This window comes from Copidosoma floridanum, unplaced genomic scaffold (assembly GCF_036245765.1).
Source record: "Copidosoma floridanum isolate Cflo_tuat_1 unplaced genomic scaffold, Cflo_Japanese_pri ptg000001l, whole genome shotgun sequence".
NCBI classification, from domain to species: domain Eukaryota; kingdom Metazoa; phylum Arthropoda; class Insecta; order Hymenoptera; family Encyrtidae; genus Copidosoma; species Copidosoma floridanum.
Window position 1 is genome coordinate 18,230,674 of NW_028321878.1, and position 21,673 is coordinate 18,252,346.

Below are 21,673 nucleotides of genomic sequence, written 5' to 3' on the forward strand. Positions count from 1 at the left end.
TGAACGTTACATTAACGAAAATTCTTTATTAAGTGAGGTAACGATGATTTTGTATTGGATAATTATTGAGCCTTATAGGATCTTATGCGTCGACTGAATGGTACAATAATGACCATCATTTACAAAGATAGAGGGAAGTTGCGCTCCACAGGTCAAGCTCTCTAATAATCAGATAGAATTTACCGATTTCAAGCCAAAAATCAGGGAAATTTATAACCGGGATTTTGCAATTTTTTTTTACTAGATAATAGCGTTAGAGAGAACATCCTGAGTTTCAAGGGTAATCCGAGGTCAGCCAGGTGGTAAAATAAGAGGCAAAAATCGCTTTTTTTGTGTTTTGCGCACAATGCATAAGAAATATAGAAAAAAGACAGATGAGAAATAGATGCGCAATAAAAAGATGAATTGAACCAGTTTTGTTGAACCCCAATCGATTAAGAAGTTGTTAGAAGATTGAAAAATGCCGCTTTTTTGGTTATTTTCTGAGATATTTATAATTCACGTTCTTTTAAATAATAAGACGTAAAATTTTAATCGAATGTAAGTTTTATAGGCCTAAACACATGCACCAAGTTTCAGAAAGATTGAATGTTAACTTTTTTTATAATTTTAAATTTTTCTAAGTTAATACTACGTTTTAGTATCATCAGAAGTTAATAACAATAACAACAACAACAATAATAATAATAACAATAATAATAACGATGATAATAATAATAATAATAATAATAATAATAATAATAATAATAATAATAATAATAATAATAATAATCCATGGGCTGAGGCAGTCAGCCAATGGAGCATGTATTACGGGTGGTGGATAGAGGAAAGCTTTCCGCGGGTGTATGGTTCTGGCTTGCTGCGGCGGAGTTTGTACCCACAAGTGACGCTAATGAAAACATAGTACCCCACGCGGTAATCTCTCAAAAGGAATCCGCCACCAGCTCCGACCTGGTGAAAGCCCGGGTGACTGGTGTTGGCCTTACGGATTCTGAGAGAGGCCACAAAGGCGTCCAGCACGAAAGTGAGGAGACAACCTTGGATAAAAAACGCTTACATAAGGGCTTCAAGTCTTGGCACAGCTATGGACGAGACAGGCTGCTAAGTACTTAAAGTGGAGCAAGGGACGTCAGTGCTGTCAGCTGATTAAGCAATAATACTGAGATAAATGTAGAATACAGCAATAACTTAAGATTCAAGCTAACTATGGAGCAGACAAAGGAGAATCTTGTATTCAACTAGAAAACATAATCAAAAATATGGTGGAATCAGAAATGACAACGTACAGAAGACCAGCGATGCTGATAAAAGAAGGTATAAAAGTGGTTTTGAACCTACTATACAACTTCAAGGATAGCCGTGAAGGGATAAAGAAGAAAATGAAAAACCTCCTAGAACAAGCTGATGATAATCCAAAGAGAAAAACGTACACATAAGAAAAACAGGGAGCGAATCACACGTTCTATTTAATCTAGATTCGTGAAAAACGTGCAGGTAGGCAAGCGAAACAGACACCCAGACGCTCCAAAGGAAACTCCTAATCCTCCTTCCAAAAAAGGAAGAAAGATCGGGATAATCAAGAGCCAATCTCTAAGATAACAACCAATGTTAGTGACAGTGGAAAACGAGGTAATGCCAAAAAAAAGGAGGAGAAAATTTTCGTTAAAGTCGTGGAAGGGCAGAGCTTTGCCGAGGTCCTAAGGAAGATGAGGACTGATTTCAAGTCAAAAAAGGCTGATATCATAGTCAAAGGAGTCACTACGACTTCAAAGGGAGATCTTCTCCTTAAAGTAAGAAGTGTAAAGGCCAGAGGAGCCCTTGTTAGGAGCATAGCTAAAACCATAGACGGGCTAGGGTCCGTGCAAAGGGATAAGAAAAGGGTACCACTCGAAATCTGGGATCTGGATCAAATTACCGCGAAAGCCGACGTAGAACTAGTTGTTCGCCACAGACGAAAACAGTGCCGCTGCAAGGAGCGAATAAGATAGGGCAGATGGTAGCTCTGGTAAACACTGGAGAGACCAATGCCACAACTATAGGAAAAATGATAATATTGTTAATAGGCTTTATCAGCTGTCAAGTGAGGAGACGGGTCGAAGTCCTCATATGCTACCGGTGTCTGGGATACGGACACATAGTCCAAAACTGCAATAAGGAGGACCGGTCAAAGTTAAACTTGCGATATGGCAGCTACAATCACCGTAAGAAAGATTGCAAGGAGAAGGGCCTGATATTCCTCTTGCGGTACAGAAGGCGCCAAACACGGAGCAGGTAGCGGTAGCTGCCCAGCATTTAAAGAAGCCAGGAGTTAGATGTCTACAAGGCGCAGATAGAGTTTAAGAGGACAAAAGCGGGATGGCCATTGCAGACTCAAGCTGCACTGACTTGCCGAAGTTATCAGCAAGGGGAACCAACGGAAACTGATACAACCTCAAAACAGAAGATGACCAGATCAAGGATAGAGAAAGCAACAACATCACGATAGTGACGACAACCAGATGGAAGACCACGTCAATGGTCAACATTCCGTGGCCCCGGCTCGAACTTTTAATGCGAAAGCGGATCCCGAGCCAGGCATTCCAGGAGATAAGTTTTGCCACTTTAGTGGGTATTCAGTCGAAATTGCTAAGTAAACGGTAACGAAAATAAGCATCTTTGGGCTGCCTGCGAGTCCCACACAGGGAAGGGTCCGTTCCCCCTTCTATCGCGCATCAAGGCATTCTGGACGACCTCGGAAAATAATAATACTAATACTAATAATAATAATAATAATAATAATAATAATAATAATAATAAAAATAATAAAAATAATAATAATAATAAAAGTAGTTGTAATAAAAATCACAACAAAAATAATAATATAAAATATAACAGTAATAATAATGATAAAATGAAAGTAATAATTACAATAAATATAACAAAAGTAATGAGAATATTAAAAAAAAATTTTGTGCATATATTCAGGTCTATTAAATCCATATCCTATTAAAATTTGACGTCCTTATTTCAATGGAACGCGAATTATCATTTTTTTTAAATGGCTAAAAAAGTGGCATTTTGCAATTTATTCAACAAATATTGATCTGATTGGGGCTCAATAAAACTGTCTTGATTTATCTTTTTATTGCATATCTGGTTACCTCAAGATGTTATTTCTGATGCTATAATGTTGTAAAAAAATTTTACAACCCAGATTATTAATTTTAATTTTGAAAAATTCAATTCTATCCGATTTTAACTAAATGGCAACACTCTAAGAAATAGAAATTAAAAATTTAAAATATTTATGAACATTAATCTGGAAATAACGTTCCAATTTAGTTTCGGTGCAGAGAAAGGGAATGATGATATAGTACTCCCGCGCTATACTAAATAGGTATACATTCGTATGGTAACACTCACACTGAAACGTCGTGAATGTTCATAACAAAAACAGTATAGGCACATAGTTTGTCGAAATTTTCTTTCACAAAGGTTATAATTTTCTTTCATAAAAGATGGCTTATAGTTTATGCTCACGTATACAAATTTATTTTTCTCTTATCTCGTCTCGTCTAGAGTTCTACAAATCGAAAAAAAAAAACGGAGAAAGGAATTTTTCGTGACTCCAGGAATATTTCTATTGTAAACTATGAAATTTAATACATTCATTTTAATTACTTTTTTTGTTATAAATGTGCAAAAAAAAAAAAAAAAAAAAACTACTAATTTGTTAGAAAAAAATTGTTGAAACATTTTTGTCTCGTTTTCTTGGCTTGGTAACATGCAAATTTATTTTGAGGGGAATATTTTTAATATAAATGTAAAAGAAAAAAAAATAAATACAGTATTAAAAATTAATTTAATGGGTGCGAAGACACGACTTGGACTATGTCTTCTCTATACAGTTTCTACGTGAGTCAGACTAAGTTAATCAAATTATTGAGTCAAAGTTTGCCTATAATAAAAATAAAACAGACACAAAATTTTTAAAATAGTTTACAGTTATTTAGAGATATAAATATCTTTTTCTATAACTTCCAGCAAATAAAAACAAAAGCCACTGCATAGTAAAAGGCAAGACTACGATTCTTGTTGCGACACAAATCAGCCTAATAACACAATAACCCACACTTACTTTTTGTCACCGCACAAATCGTGGAATCCCCTAGAAAAAAATACTATTTACTGTGTGCAGTATTCTAAAACAGCGCCACCTGCATGGCAAAAAGTAGGCGATCAGGTGATGCTAAATAACACGATTACATAGCCTGTTTTGCCTGTTATCAACTGTAAACTTTGTGAATTTTTTTTTGGAGTTTCAATGCATTATGGTACTTAAAGAGTGAATTTTCGGTGTTAAGAATTTGTATTTAACAAAAAACATTTTTTTGTTTCTTCATTTATATATTTATTTTTTTCAACTATAAAATAATGGTTGTTATCTGTTTAAAACAAATTCTTGACACTAAAAATCGATACTTTCAATAAAAAATGGATTAAAACTACAGAAAATAATTAACAAAGTTTGCAGCCCATAACAGGCTATGTAATCGTGTTATTCAGCATCGCTTCCTTCTTGCCATGCAGGTGGCGTTATTTCAGATTACTGCACATAGCGAATAACTAAGTTGGTGATACTAAGAAAAGATAACAGTAATAAAGAAGTAAGAGGGTCGTACAGAGCTGGTTTAAGGGATTAAAAAAAAATGAATAGTTACAAAGATTGCATCGTTTGCTAATATATTTCATTTCATCATGTTGTGAGTACCAATTGCATGAGCATTATTGGAGGATATATGGCAGCATTTCATTTTTGTTCTCAAAGTTGTGTTGAAACAAGTTATTACGGGCATCCATGAAAAGATTATTTTTTTAACTTTTTTCATTTAGTGTATAGAACGTGCAATAAACAAATGTATAAATACCGATTTTTTTCTATTTTCTTTTTCTATGGCAGGATCAGCTGAGTCGCTAGAAGTAAGTTTTTTTGGAAATTTTATCCTCTTATTTCGAATTTCACATTTCTGTTCTGCATCTTCTTCTGATACTAATTTTAAAACCCAAAGGCTTATTAAAATTGATTTCAGACATGAGTTTTAACATTAGCTTCTCTTATAATATTCTTACTGTTAAGTCACCTACCTGACAAATCTCACCTGAGATCTCAGGTGAAATTTATCAGGTGAGTACAGAACTCAATTCTTTACAAAGTTTGCTTATAATACATGCAAATAAGTGTTAAAGTGAAAAATTGTTTCCAGTATTTCATGAGATACATGATATTGTATACTTGAATCATTTCGCACAGTCAATTGCAACATTTAAGACTTTAATTGAGTCATATATACAAAAACAACTGAATGCAATGGAAGGTACAATAATTACAAGCAAGACATACTTTGATGTGTATGTTAATGCAATAGGTCATTGTTTCCTATTATAAGCAGGAGTTTTGTTAGTTCAGATTTAAAAATAAATCCGCCATAGCGGATTGATTTTATTTGTTACCAGTTCATAAAATCAACATGCTTACACACTGTGTTTTATACAAACTTAAAAAATTACCTCCTAAGCAGGCAATCCGGGCTCTAGTAATAATACAATTGTCACAAGCACGACATTTTGTATCACAGTTCTTCCATAAAACATAATAGTCCCTTTCCTCATCAAAATCTTCAAGATGTTGTGGGGTTATGTGGATTTTATCTTTTTTTTGCCGAAATATGACATTTATTGGCTTCAAGTGATTCTTGTACTTATCATTGAATAAACGAATACAAGCAAATTTCACAGACATTTTTGTAATTCATTACTTCGGATGAATCTACTTAAATATAATTCTCGATTAGGTTGTAAATGTTTCCAGTGAAAATTATGGTGAACTTGGCATAAAGCAGGCCTTACCTTAAGAGTCCTAATACAGAACTGTTGCTCACTATTCGGTATCGGTAGATGGCAATAATCATAGACATATAAGAAACATAGACTACTCATTTCTTTATGTAGGGCGTTGAAGCACGAGTAGAAAGAGACGCAGCATCGAAGGGGGGAATCTATCTCTGGGGCCGTACCATGTAACTATTTTTCTGTACATACATGACGACAGATCGTTAAGTCGCCTTTATGTATATTATGTGTACATTCATAAAATAATTTCCCGCTCGTTTAACTCTTACACTCAACACTCATGATAAAGCACATGCGCCTACACTCTTTAAATTTATGAATACTTTTGGATGTGTAATATTCATGAATTAATTATTAATAAAAAAAGGACAGTAATTAGATAATTTTATCACACAAAAAACTTATTTAACTCTATGAAAAGTGTCATTTTTTTGTTATTGTAGATATTGCAAATCAAAATCTTCTTACTTTTACATATTTACTTCAGTTTTGAAGTTCTTAATAAAACTTGTACCTTTGTATTGTGATTGAGATGGAGTACAAGAAAAATTTGATATTTGGTGACAAAGCAATATCCAAAAGTTCTGCCTGGCGATATTGCCTCGAAGAGAATTCATTTGATGGTGTTTTGGTATGTATACAGGCAATTTAAAGTTTTATTTGCTTTATAGTTATTTATAATGATAATGGTGATCATAAGATCACTAGGCATTGATTCGACTTACTGAATATAAATTTAATTTTCACCCATGTGTAAAAATGTAATAAAACATATTTATGCCAGTATGTTTATTATACATAAATATCCAGATTCAGTGTAATATGTACAGTTAAAAGTAGAGCTCTTTCTGATCATTCATTTTTACAATTTTTGTCGCCAGGTAAAATCGTAGTTAATACATGTGTACCTTTGTAAATCATACTAACACTGTTTGATTAAATAAATTGCTTGCGATCACGAAAAATTTAAAGTAGTTAAGCTTCACACGTACATTTGTGCAGTGAATAAATATTAATAAATCTTTGTAGACAGCGTTTATTTGATCCAACTTTCGAAATATTTCAGTTTAATTTTCTGTTACGTATTAAAAAAAAAGGATGGAAGAAAAATGTATTAACCTTAACGAGAGCTCATCATTTCCTATGCTTATTTTAAATGTATCAGTAACTATAAAGTGGCCATCTTTTAAATACTATGAAAAATAAGGAGTTTAACGTAAAAAGGAATAAAAATCAGTAAGTTATAATTTAAAAAAAACGACAACATAGTGACGTCTCAGAATATGTCATACATGACGTCACATTACGTCAGCAGGCGTAATTTACAATACGTTTTAGGGCTCGCAAATGAGATCAGCTTTAGGTTAAGAGGATTCCCGCAGTGTAAATTACGGTCAGAAACATAAAAGTTACTGTCACTAACATACCAATCTATAAAGTGTTGGAGAAGCGAATAGGCAGAGAAGGAGGGGGTATTCCAGAGGTTCTCACCGGTGCTCCCAAATGTGACTGGAAAACATGTGAGAAATAACACAAGCGCCAATCCCCACACAACCCGGTGCGCTTACTGGTCCCTTAATTTTTTTTAAATAAATATAATGATAACACAAGCGCCAATCCCCACACAACCCGGAGCGCGTGTGTGGGGATTGGCGCTTGTGTTATCATTATATTTATTTTAAAAAAATGAAGGGACCAGTAAGCGTTCCGGGTTGTGTGGGGATTGGCGCTTGTGTTATAATTATATTTATTATAAAAAAATGAAGGGACCAGTAAGCGCTCCGGGTTGTGTGGGGATTGGTGCTTGTATTATTCAATTTATTTAAAAAAAATAAAGGGACCAGTAAGCACTCCGGGTTGTGCGGGGATTGGCACTTGTGTTATCATTATATTTATTTAAAAAAAATGAAGGGACCAGTAAGCGCACCGGGTTGTGTGGGGATTGGCGCTTGTGTTATTTCTCACATGTTTGCCAGTCACATTTGGGAGCACTGGTGAGAACCTCTGGAATGCCCCCTCCTTCTCTGCCTATTCGCTTCTCCAACACTCTATAGATTGGTATGTTAGTGACAGTAACTTTTATGTTACTGACCGTAATTTTCACTGCGGGAATCCTCTTCACCCAACGCTGAATGGGATCGGCAACCTATCGGTCGCGCCATCTGTTGGTCAGTTTGGAAGCAGCGAGAGAAGGCTTTTTGGCAGGCTCAAAACTCAATCATTGCTCCAAAGTGTAATTAACTTATTATTTATCAAGATTAATTAATTGTTGTAACAAAATATGTAAGAAGTAGGTTAATTTAAAGTGTATCTTGAACAGTGCTGTAACATTGTTGACAAAGTAACTGACTTGACAATTTTTATTTCTCTTAAATTTCTTAATGTTTACACTGATATACACACTTAGTAGGGACTGTATAGTTAATTTTTAAAAATACATATTGTATTATATTATATTATATACTTATTGCAAAATAACAAAGCTGCCTTAATATGCTTGCATTTTTCACTTAATCCAGCCTTGCAAGAACATGTCATATGTAAAATTTGACCACTCTCATTGATTCCTCAAACAATTTTTACTTTTAATTAACCTACTTTTTATATATGTTGTTACTACAATTAATTAATCTTGATAAATAATAAATTAATTACTGTTTGGAGCAATGATTGAGTTTTAAGCCTGCCTAAAAGGAAAAAGCCTTCTCTCGCTGCTTCCCAACTCACCAACAGATGGCGCGACCACTAGGTTGTCGATCCCAAAAGTAGCATCCAAAGTAACACGAAATTCAAACTGGCTATACGGAGAAAGACGCAAAAATACAAGTAACTTGACGAAATTTCATACATGATAAGTTAATAAATCAACTTTGAATGAATCATTTAATATTAATATCACAAGCGCCAATCGCTAGATAACCTGGGGCACTTACCGGCCGCTTCATTAACAAGCAGAGCATTAAATATTAACACAAGCGATTGTGTTATTATTTATTGATTTATTAACAATTACGAGGTGTCCCAGGACACATACTGGCAGTAAGCGCCCCGGATCACATGTTGATTAGCGCTTGTGTTATTATTTATTGATTTATTAACTAATAAAGTAGCTAGTTCGTGCCCCGGGCCATTTGGTGATTGGCGCTTGTGATATTATTTAATGTTTTATTATTCAATAAAGTGGCCAGTTAGTACCCCAAATTGTGTGGTCATTGGCGGTTGGGTCATCATTTAATGCTTTATTAATTAATAAAGCGGTCAGTAAATGTCCCGGGTTATCTGGTGACTGTCGCTTCTGTTTTTTTTAAGTTATTTGTTAACTACTGAAGTAGCCAGTAAGCGCCCCAAGTCACCTGGTGATTAGCACATGTGTTATTATTTAGTGCTTCAATATTCAATGAAGTACCTAGTAAGTGCCCCAAAAGATCAAGTTATTGGCGCTTGGGTTATTGTTTATTAATTTATTAACTAATAAACTAGCCAGTTACTGCCCGGGATCACCTGGTGATTAGCGCATGTGTTATTATTTAATGCTTTATTAAATGCTTAAGTTGCTAGTTAGAGCCCTGAATTATCTAGCGATTCTTGCTTGTGTTATTATTTATTGATTTATTAACTTATAAAGTAGCTAGTTCGTGTCCCAGGTAATGTGGTGATTTGCGCTTGGGTTATTATTTAATGCTTTATTAATTAATAAAGCGGTCAGTAAGTGCTCCGAGTTATCTGGTGATTGGCGTTTTAATTATTATTGAATGATGTATTATCTAATAAACTGTTCAGTAAGAGCCTTGGGTCACCTGGTGGTTAGCACTTGTGTTATTATTTAATGCTTTGGTAGTTAATAAAGCGATCGGTAAGTGCCCCCCGTTACCTAGTGATTGGCGCGCTAGTGATATAATTTGATGCTTTAATATTCAATAAAGTCGCCAGTTAGTGCCCCATGTTCTCTAGTTGTTGGTGATTGGGTTATTATTTAATGTTTAATTATTTAATAAAGTGGCCAGTTAGTGCCGCAGGTTATGCGGTGATTGGTGCTTGAGTTATTTTTCAATACTTTATTTATTAATAAAGTGGTCAGTAAGTGTCCCGGGTTACCTGGTAATTGGCGTTCATGTTACTATTTAATAATTCATTAACTAATAATATAGCCAGTTGACACCCCAGATAACCTGTTGATTAGCGCTTGTGTTATTATTACTTATTAGCGCTTTGGTTATTATTTAATGCAGTATTTTATTATTAAAGCGGTCAGTAACTGCTCTGGGGTATCTAGTGGTTGGCACTTGTGATATTATTTAATGTTTTATTAACTAACAAAGTAGACAGTAAATGCTCCTGGTTATCTTGGTATTAATACTTGTGTTATTATTTAATGATTTTAAAGTAAAAATGTAGTCAATAAGGGCCCCAGATTACCTGGCGATTAGCGCTTGTGTTATGATTTAATGCAGTATTATCGAATAAAGTAGCCAGTAAGCACCCTGGGTTGCCTGGTGATTGGCGCTTGGGTTTTAATGTAATGTTTTTTTTAATTAATAATGTGGCCAGTGATTACCCCAGGTTACGTGGCGTTTGGCGCTTGGGTTATTATTTAATGCTTTAACAATTAATGAAGCAGTTAGTAAGTGCCCTGGGTTATCTAGTGATTGACGCTTGTAATTATTTTAATTTATTATGTATGAAATTCCGTCAAGTTATTTAGGTTTTTGCGTCCTGCCTTATGTAGCCAACTTAAATTTTGCACGACTTTGTATACCATTTTTAGGAGCCCTGATATTTATTGCGTCGCAAAATACATCATTTATGATTACAAAATTATTTTGCTTTTGCATTTTCTATGCAATTATGTCTTACCGGAAAAGTGATACGTACAATAATTATTTATTTGTAATTATTCATGTAACTTTCCCTGTAATTACATATGAAATTACATATAGGATTTTAAATTTAAAATGTTATCAGTAATATGGCTTTCAAGCTTTCAACGTGTATTTGCAAGTGACTAATCAATTAAAATTTTTGGGTCTAATTAGGTTTTGCCATTCATACAGCGATACCTCACTAAAAAAAAAATCAGCGCACCCCCTACTCTTCAAATTTATAGGTTACTCAAATTTACTCATAAATTCACTCATGAAGAGGGGCGCTACTATCACTCATATTAGAGTATAGCCAGCACGCTGAACTTTTTTCAGTGCAGGGTTCAAATAATACTTTATGGAGTTTCGTGAATACAGAACTTTAAATTTTTATAAAGGCAGTAGTCACGCATTTCATAGTGCTTGCTATGGTGCACTAGTGCATCTACATAGATTTGTTGGTCTTCATTCTACGGCTTTAGTTTCCCCTTAAATGCACAAAAGTTAACTTTGGAAACCTCATACTCATAAACTGTACACCAGGGTTTTCGAATCTTAGTACTTAGTGTGCTCGTAATGTCAATTTTGACATACTACTTTTAAAAAAAATTGTAATAAGAGTAAAATAGTTATTAAAGATTTTGTTCAGGTCATATGATTTGCTTTTTTTATGTTAAAATTCAAGATTAAAACGTCCGTGTCTCCTACACTATGACGCTACCAACTGTCGACTTTTACCTTAACTTTCTGTAAAATGTTATATCGTTTCTTTTTATCCCGCTTAATTTATGACTAGGAAGTTTTAATCGTTAGTACCCAACGACGATCGAAATTGGAAATTTAATTTTTTTGACATTAAAACAATAAGTTAACAATTAAACCAGTATGCTAAGAGCAGGGGGAACGCATTTCTTGATCGGATTTCAAGTTAGAACACTTTATAAATGTTATAATGTAATATTATGTTTCCGATGATAAATTCTATAACTCTAAACCTTTGCTTTGTGCAGGAAGCTGTAAATGATCGAGCAAGTGCAACGGACAACAATATACCGCCACTTCCAGAAAATGATGTAGCGATCGATGTTAGTAAACATGATTGTTTGAACAAATTTTGTATTCGTATAGTTGTAATAATTAAAAACCTGAAAAATAATGATTATAATGCAAAGAAAATAGTTTATTTTATCACTAAATGCACTTAGTTAAAATTCTAAACTAGAATATTTTATAAATTGTGATATTTAACTGTTTATGGATTTTATAATTATTACCTGTTTACTATAACTAATTGTGTCTTATTCTTTATTATTAATTTCTTTTAATCGAATGGTGTACGTAAAATTTCTGATGTATGCAGAATAACATAATGAATTGATGATGTTGAAAATGTTTTACAAATACGAATGTAAAATTTATAGTTACTTTTCTTATAACATTACGACAATACTTACAGCAATAAATAATATGCTTGCAGCACTCCGTCATAGCCGATGATGCTGAATATCATGATTTAAACGATAGTATTAAACCACTTTATGAACAAAATAACACTGAGGATCCTAACCTGTCTTATTTAAATCCCAAAAACCTAAAAGAGTTTATAGAAAGTCCATTTTTTTTTCAAAAAATTTCATCTTCAGTGGATAAATCAAGAGGAGAAATATTTATGATGATTTTAAAATTCTGTATTCTAAATTCATTATCGTTGACAGCTATGACGAATTTGTTTAAATTAATTAACACAATGTTTACTTCTCCAATCTTACCCAATTCAAGATACACGATAGATAAATTACTTAATCCTAAAGAAAATATTGAGTTTCATGCTGTGTGTCCACACTGCTCGGCCTATGGAGGAGAATTTAGTAGAATCCCAAATGTCATAAATTGCAAAATCTGTCATAATCGTGTAAATGTAGAACATGCAAGTAATAGTAGTTTTTTTGTCCTTATCAATCCATCAGTGCAAATAGCTGATATTATCAATATACATGACAAGCATTATACATATGTACTTAATGAGCGAGTTTATAACTCAAGTTATTTAGAGGATGTTTATGATGGAAATGAGTACCGTAAATTTGTCAAGACATTATCGAAAAAAGACCAATACAGCTACGTCAGTGCAGATGTGAATACAGATGGAGCTCCAATGTTCAAATCTTCTCAGTGTAGTATTTGGCCACTCTACTTAAAAATTAATGAATTGCCCAAGCAAGAACGGATGAGTAACTTAATCACTTGTGGACTGTGGTTTAATAAAAAAAAACCGGAGATGCAGGTATTTTTAGATAAGTTTGTTGATATGGTAAATGATATTCAGAAAGCAGGTATCTTGTGTACTGTAAGAAATGAGCAGCGTCTATTACGCTTATACATTGTGTCATGTTGTGTCGACTCCGTTGCGCGTGCACCAATGCAAGGTGTCAAACAGTTTAATGGAGTATGTGGTTGTAATTTTTGTTTACATCCTGGCAGCTACATTGAAAAGAGTATGAAATATCCATTTATTCTTCCACATCCGCAAGACAGAACCCATGATTCTACAGTAAAGCTAATGCTAGATCCGTCTCCAGACTATGAAAATTTTGGAATTAAGTACCCATCTCCGTTTATTAATCTTCAATCATTTAATATTATAACCGGTTTTATACCAGATTATTTACATTGTTGCTTAGAAGGTGTAACGAAACAATTTATGGAATACTTTTTTGATTCACTAAGTGCAGATCAAATAAAAAATTTGGATTTAAAAATGGAAAAAATCACAGCACCGCAGCAGTTAGCCCGCCTGTGTAGGCCTATAAGTAGTCGCAATCTATGGAAAGCACGGGAATATGAAAATTTTACACTATACTACAGTCCTGTTATACTTGTTTCAGTCTTATCAAAAAAATATCTGAATCATTGGTTACTTTATGTTCAAAGCTTATACATTCTATTGCAAAGTAAAATACATATTGATGATTTGAATGAAGCTGAGAAAATGCTATATATATTTGTTTGGGACACGGAAGAATTATATGGTACCAAAGCCATGACATATAACTTACATCTCTTATTGCACTTGTGTAAATGCGTTTTGAACTGGGGGCCATTATGGGCAAATTCAACATTCTGCTATGAATCCGAAAACTTCTATTTAACGAAAGCTATTCATTGTGCAAAAGGTGTCACGCAACAGGTTGCAAGATATGTTAATTTGAATAATAATCTTCATGTTTTACAGGAATTAATGGGTAAACATGCTTCAGATCCAGTAGTACACTATTGTTATGATACACTTGAGCGAAAAAGTTACAATGTACAGAAGAAGTATAATATTTACTATTTCGGCAACAGTGATATAATGGAAGATACTATTAACATCTCACCATTCATTAATGATTCTACAGAAATTTATGAAAAAATTATAAAAGATGGATGTTTATACGAGTCAAACAATAAACACAAAAAAAGGTCAAATAATTCTTTTGCTAGACTTAAAAATGGAGAGTTCATTCGTATACTATACTTTTTACTTGACAAGTCTAATGAAGATCATAAGATATTGTGTAATGTTGTTAAAACAAAACTCTATTTTTCATCCTACAAAATGCTTCAAAAAATTGAATGTATTCAAAATGAAGTTAGTATCGAAAAAACTTTTGACATTGATACTGTATGTGTTTACATGATCATTGATAATCTTATGTTACTATGTCCATTACCAAATTTATTACATTATTAACTTTTAAAAAATTTTTTTAAATACTAGTTGATTTTCTCGAAAATTGTAGTTCTATCATCAAAAGAATTGGTTGTTGTTATAATAACATTGTGTGATTAAGTCATAACTCCTACTGCTCATTAGTATGAACGAGATTAAGGTCTTCAACATTTCAACAGAAATCTGTAGTATCGGTTAAATATAGTTGTTGGGTCATACTGCTATAAATAAAGTATACATCGTGCGAATACAGAGGCACTAGGCAATGGCCAAATTTACCGTCTGGGAAACTTCTGAGTGCATATTTTAACAGAAACCTACAAAAGTTTTGGTCCAAAAAGGACCCTCCCTAAAATTATGGAACATGATATTTTAGACTAAGAACTTTGTAGGTTGCTGTTCAAATTTTTACAGTACTTTACAAGGTGACAGAGTGGACTCTTATTTAGTGCTGCTGTGTGTGAATTTTATAATATTTACTTTAATCGTAGTAATATGGCTCAAAAACTGTACTTTATCGGTAAGATGGATTTCTTTTTGAAAAGTTTATACTCCTATCCCCTTAATGATAGTAATAAAAAGTTTGATTTCGATTGTTTTAATTATAATAATCGTTTTACATAAGATTTTTATATGAATAATAAAAATTGAGAAATTTTTTGTATGAATAAAATTTTTTGATTAGAAGGTAAATTTTGTTATTCATTCATACCATTGCCAAAAATTGATGCTTTACAGCAACATCAAACACCAAAAAAAAATAACATGCTACGAATAAATTTTTTAAACATTGTTTATTTAATCATGTAACAGTGACTAAAAAAATATTTTTTAAATTATATGCGAACACAATAAATAACTTTTATTTAGAGACGTTTCTGAATGATCAGATAACCAAATTTTTATATGTAACCTGAAATTATTATTCTATTGTTCAAGAAAAAAATTGTATTTCTTGCTTGGACTGGCATTGCATTCTTTTAACTTCAAAAAAGTGTGACCAGCAATACACAGCTAATCACCATATTTATGTACACTAGTGGATCTCCACTTTCCTACGCGCTACGCGCGCTACCCCTTTGTTATTTTAATTTAAAACAAAAGTAAAGTATAAAATGTTAATGAATAATGCATATAATCTTTTAGTTTTTTTTAAAACCATATACTTCATGAACATTTATTAATCTATATTAATTGGTTAAATTTTATTAACCTTTTAACAATAAATATACTGCTTAGATATCCTCACTACATCCTGAAAGGAATTGTAATTACCAAATTTGGTTATTTAAATTTTTAAATGAAAAGCAACATTTTTTACAAAGAGAAAAATCAATTATTTTTATGAATTAAGAAGAATCGTGTGAAAGGAAAGCAAAGGGGTGGCAGGGGGACAGTCAGGGGTTTGACAAAATATTTATTAGGTTGAAATAATGAAGAAATGCCACGAATTTTCAATTAACTTGTGAGACTACAGGAATAGTGGAGGAAAGTGACGGTTATGCAAAGTGCCCGACACATTTAAATATATAATATAAGAAGGTATACATATTGACGGTTTCCACACATACAACATACTATCACTGTCTCTCACTCTCAATTTTTTTTAACTGTATAGTTAAAAGTTTTTTATTCGTCAGAAAAGCAAGTGATAAAATGTTACCCAAGAAGTATATCGAATTTTGAAATAAATATATATACCACTAACTATATATATATATATATATATATATATATATATATATATATATGTATACATATTTTTTATTACCGGGTTACCACAACAACCTACTGGCCAAGTCGCCGGGGCCACTCACTCACGACCTATGTGTGGGGGTGTATTGCCGCACCCATTTCCAAACTCATACCTCACTCATATCCATATCCCATATCACTCAAGTGATATCATACCTAATCATACCATGGACGCGGTGTCAGTACCTTCGGTGGAACATATTGCCAGTTAAGCTGACACTCTTTGCACCAGTGGTGCATCGGGTCCACTCGGCACTGCGTAGCCTTCCCCCGGAGAAGACTCCATTATCTCAGGACGTCCTCTCCACGCCGGCGCTCTCTGCCGAAGCATCGGATCCAGGCTAATTAGCATCCCCGGAGAAGCTCCATGTTTCAGGGGCCACTCCTCACCGATGAGGTCTGCGCTCCCTGCCTGGTGCCTGGCATTGGATCCGCTAATCCCTACTAACAGTCTTTACAAACCCTTTCTAACGAAAACAGTTTTAAGAACAATCTTCTTTCACCGGGAATCGAACTCACGACCCCTAGAATAGTGTCAGTACCAAGCACGCATACCTCTGAGACAACAGCGCTTCTCATCTACCGTATATAGACGTGCATGGCTGCTTTTATAAAAAGATAAGATGACATATCAGATGACATGTCAGGTGACATGTCAGATGACAAGTCAGATGACATTTTGACATGACATATCAGCTGACATGTCTGATGACATCTCAGATGATATATCAGGTGATGTTTATCAGAAGGGGTGTCTATCCTTGAGGATCATGTACTCGACAACGTTGTCGGCGCTCACTTTTTTCACGAGTTTGTCCACACACATCTTTTTCAGCTGCTCGATCTGGTACTTGTCCGCCGCGTACAAAAGGTCAACGGCCACGTCACCCAAACCCTTGACCTCCCCGGTGTACATGAACCGCAGCATTTTCCGCAGAGTTTTGTACTCAATGTCATCGACGTGGATGGTGCTCGTCTTCTGCTCCACCATCAAAGTGCGGAACATGCTGGCGAACACCGGACTCTTCACCGCCAGGACGCACCGGTGGGCGTACATCATTTTACCACCAGCCACGACAACCACGTCGCTGAACTGCTCGTTGTCCAGGAGCATCTTGTAGTCGTCGAACGCCTTGGCTTTTTGCCGCAACAGAGCGTACTTCTTCGGGTGTTCGTCCAACTCCTCCCAGTCGCTTCCCGAATCGTCGTCCTCCTCGACATCCGTCGTCAGATAAACGTCGACCTTGTGGAACCAAAACTCCACCATGAACACCTGTGGCCCGGCCCTCGTGTCGAAGCAATCGCACTCCAGCATCGTGGACTCGCTCGACCATTCGGTCCGTGAGAATTGGAAGCTCCGCGTGCCCGTGTTGTTGAGGAACCGCACTTCCACGTCGCCCTCGATTTTTTCCTCGTTTTTCAAATTACAATGCAATATCTGTTCGTATTCCGTTTTTTCGGAAGACTGTGCAAACGGGAACGATTGGGTGGTCAGTTGAAGCTGCCACTTGTAGCCCAGACAAGGGTCCTTGAACACTGGCGACACTACTCTCCCGTTTTGGCTGATGTCGCTCAGGAATACCGTCCACTGGTAGTGGTTCAGTTTCTGACCGATCACGCCGGACGTGCAATCGGTGTCCAAGTTGAATGATGCCATTTTTTTTCTTGTATTGAAGTCGCACTGCACAACCAGTCCTTGGTCAACTGTTTGTTTTGGTATTCTTTGACTGATGCCTTTGCGATGATTTTCAAAAAGTGAATATTTGAGGTGATACTCGTGGAACAGATAACTATTCTTTGACACTAACTTATTGTGGAGAACATAAGCTACGACTGATGCCTTTGCAATGATTTTCAACGTACAAATGTAACGAAGTGAAAATGGATATTTATCATCGTTCATTTAGTTGGTCGTTAATAGCCAAGTCGGTCTTGGGATTGGTCAGCTACCTGATAAGCGCTTAATGAATTTGGCCCCGGGGCCTTTCTTTTAGACCTCTGCGTGCGCTTTCGCTATGAGGTGGCGTACAAACTTCATGCCAGAAATTACGTCAACTTTAAGTCCGAATTCGCTTCTCGACTTTCTAAGCGTTCATCGACAACTTTCTTCATGGCTATACTGATAAATGCACATACTATGCAAACAGCCCAATCGTTATATAAATATAACCCAAATATAGCCCAATATTTGTCACTACTTAATGCAGTTGCTGGCAGGTATAAAAGGCATCCATTAATACTTAAAATAGTAAAAAGAAGTTTTCAAGTTAATATTTAAAATAAATATTAGTAATAAATTAACGACACAATTTCAATAAATTACATAAACATATTTTTCGGTGTTCTAAATGTCTAAATAAAGAGGAGCAGTACAAGTCGTTACTCATCGCTACTTTCGATCCGAGATTACTTAGTATTTAATATTAGGCAGCAACGTAGTGACGTAAAATGAAATGACTTATGGCTTGTTATAGACCACTGACGTTGTTAACACGTAGGAGAAGAAATCGATTTTCAATTTTAATTGTGTTTAACTGTGGTTACATGTAAAACGTATTTCAAGGAAAGAAAATTTCTCAAAAATATTCATGACAAGCCGTTAGAGGGGTTTTTATTAGTTGTTGACAGCATCAATTTTATAATTGTAATACATTTATTTTGAATAAGTACAACCTATTTTTTTAAACACACGCACAATTTGGTTTGTGATGTTGTGGCTTGTTAAAAATTCAATGAAAATTATCGACTCACTGATTTGATTTTCTCAGTAAGTTATAAATGGAATATGATACTTTCAAAATCTGCAAACAAAAATGTAATCATGAATTTTATAAATCGAACAATATTGGTAAATACTACGGATGATTTAATTACGGAAATATAAGAAACGATGTCTTATGCTTTGCTCATCACACAGATAGGCTCACGGACACAATACACTACTGTTAATTTGACGGTGTGTAAGTGCAACGGCCATGACAACCGCGACGTGCCCTGGCACCATCTGATTCAAGCTTGACGGTAAAAGAGCCTCATAGATGTTAACCATAACTATTTTTGTTATTTATAAAGTTGCTATTATAGTACAGCAATACTATATGATCTATAGTAATAATAATAATGATAATTATAACAATAAAATTATTATTATTACAATAATAATAATAATAATAATAATAATAATAATAAAACTTAATATGATTACTATTATTAATTACTGAAATGACAAAATATTGTAACTACTCGCATGGAATTCTCAATTTTTCAATTTTTGTTCTTGAAATAAGGATTTGTCATTATAATATTCCGAAAAATTCAATCCCAAAAATAATTAAACCAAAAAATTGTGTATAACAAGACTATTATTTTGTTAATTACGAAATGATACGCAAATTTGGCTCGACACCACTTAGTCAAAATTTTTGTTATTTACTTACGAGGCTTGATGAAGTTATTCTAAAACAATAATCTAGTTCTTTTAATCTTTACGTATATTACTTCCTATACAAACAAATATATCAGTTTTTCTGCAGCATACCAGCGTTAGACATTTTCTGCTTGTACGGCAGTAATTATGTGAATACAAAATAAAAAGTTTACATTGTTTATGCTGTTGGCGGCAAGTTTACAATTTATCTTTTACCAGAAAGTATAAATATATAAGAGGTCGATATTCAGGTAAAAGATAAGTTATAAACCAGCCGCCACTTCTAACGTCGATATAAAATAAAAATTTTACGTTGTTTGTGATGTTTGCGACAAGTTTTCAATACATCTTCTACCTAAATGTTGATCTTTTATATATTTGTACTTTCGGGTAAAAGATGAATGGTAAACTTGCCGCCAATAGTGCAAACGAAATCATCTTTTTATTTTACATCTATGAAAATTGTTGCGGCTGGTTTATAATTTATTATTTGGCTCTAGGGCCAAAAATGCCTAAAACTCTCGTTGAGAATTTTAGGGCTACTTTTTAGTTCAAAAATCCGCAACGCTAGATGGTGCTGATCAAATAAATTGTTACTAATACTTACAGAAGAGCCATTTTATTAATTATAAACCAGCCGCACGTAATTTCGTAGATATAAAACAAAAAGATAACTTTGATTGTACTGTTTGCGGCAAGTTAACAATTTATCTTTTTTCCGAAAATCCACCTCCAAAAGTGTAAATATGTAGGAGGTCGATCACTCAAAAGTGCGCAGCACAATGGTATTTTTGAAAAATGTATACTTTTATAAATAGGTACTACTTGATGTGATAACTGTTTCTTGAAACACGGCTAAAATATTAAATAATAAATAGGCCTCACCACGTGATCTAGACATATTTTAAGAAAAAACGTGAAATTTGTTAATCCAAGTAAAAAAAAAAGTTTTTGCGCCTAAGAAAATATATTTATATTGTTACCTACGAAGTTGTATCAAAGTTATTGTTGATTCTGTTAATTTCAAGTAATATTTTTATACTTTGGTGTAAAATATTTTGCCTTTACTCAAAAAACCCAACTTGTAGCGATTAATTTAAAACTTATGTGTGTTTTATAACCACACTTGTTTTCTTGGATGACAAATGGATTGATTGTACGTTTGTATATTAAAGCATATATATTTTTGTTATCAGTACAACAGTCACTGTACCAAATTATACGAAAAATTAAATAGCACAGCATGAAATTTTTATCAGATGTGAAACAAAAACCAAAATCATAAGTAAAGTGGTGTAAAATTTATTTTAAAAAAATATATACATATATAAATATTAGACTGTTACAGGATACGTATTCATGACAAACTGTATCGATTGTAAAACTTAATTGGTTTTAAAATTTTGCAAAGACTACTTGTGTTACTAAAGATGTACATCATTTTGGAGCAAAAAAACAAATTGCACCAAATCTTACATGTAACGACATACTTTTCAAAGAGTCTAACAATACAATTCAATTATATGACATAGAAAATGACATATTCTGTGTTACAAAAAAAAATATATACATATATTAAGTACATCGATCTGTACCGATTTAGTTCTCTTATATTTACATACTATACAAGTCACGCACAACGGGTAAAACGTAAAATGTCCATTTTTGGCAACGTAGTCAACAACATTGGGAGACCACTGCCTTGAAAATATCAAAAAAAATCGGATGCTGGGTCGACATTAAATCTACAAAATCCGGCTTATTGATGATATTCTTCGCATTAGTCGCGATAAACCGAATAGCCCAGTGCCTCAACCTGTCGACGTTGTGTCTATCCGCGAGGATCATGTACTCGACAACGTTGTCGGCGCTCACTTTTTTCACGAGTTTGTCCACACACATATTTTTCAGCTGCTCGATCTGGTACTTGTCCGCCGCGTACAAAAGGTCAACGGCCACGTCACCCAAACCCTTGACCTCCCCGGTGTACATGAACCGCAGCATTTCCCGCAGAGTTTTGTACTCAATGTC

General features: G+C 34.1%; 1 protein-coding gene and 1 long non-coding RNA gene across 2 annotated transcripts; both read left to right on the forward strand.

The window, feature by feature from the left end:
* The first annotated feature begins 6,428 nt into the window (after positions 1-6,428).
* On the forward strand, positions 6,429-12,286 carry LOC149376064 (uncharacterized). The gene is made up of 3 exons (XR_016292996.1): positions 6,429-6,520; positions 11,759-11,833; positions 12,226-12,286. It is a non-coding gene; the product is annotated as an uncharacterized LOC149376064 (long non-coding RNA).
* A 164-nt stretch (positions 12,287-12,450) lies between these two features.
* LOC149376065 (uncharacterized) lies at positions 12,451-14,481 on the forward strand. Its single transcript, XM_089593092.1, has one exon. It carries the CDS (start codon positions 12,466-12,468, stop codon positions 14,479-14,481), a length of 2,016 nt encoding a protein of 671 aa, XP_089449218.1. The 5' UTR covers positions 12,451-12,465.
* The last annotated feature ends 7,192 nt before the right edge of the window (positions 14,482-21,673 follow it).

Coding starts and splice junctions, on each gene's coding strand:
- LOC149376065 (XM_089593092.1), top strand. CDS start 12,466: ATGACGAATTTGTTTAAATTAATTAACACAATGTTTACTTCTCCAATC.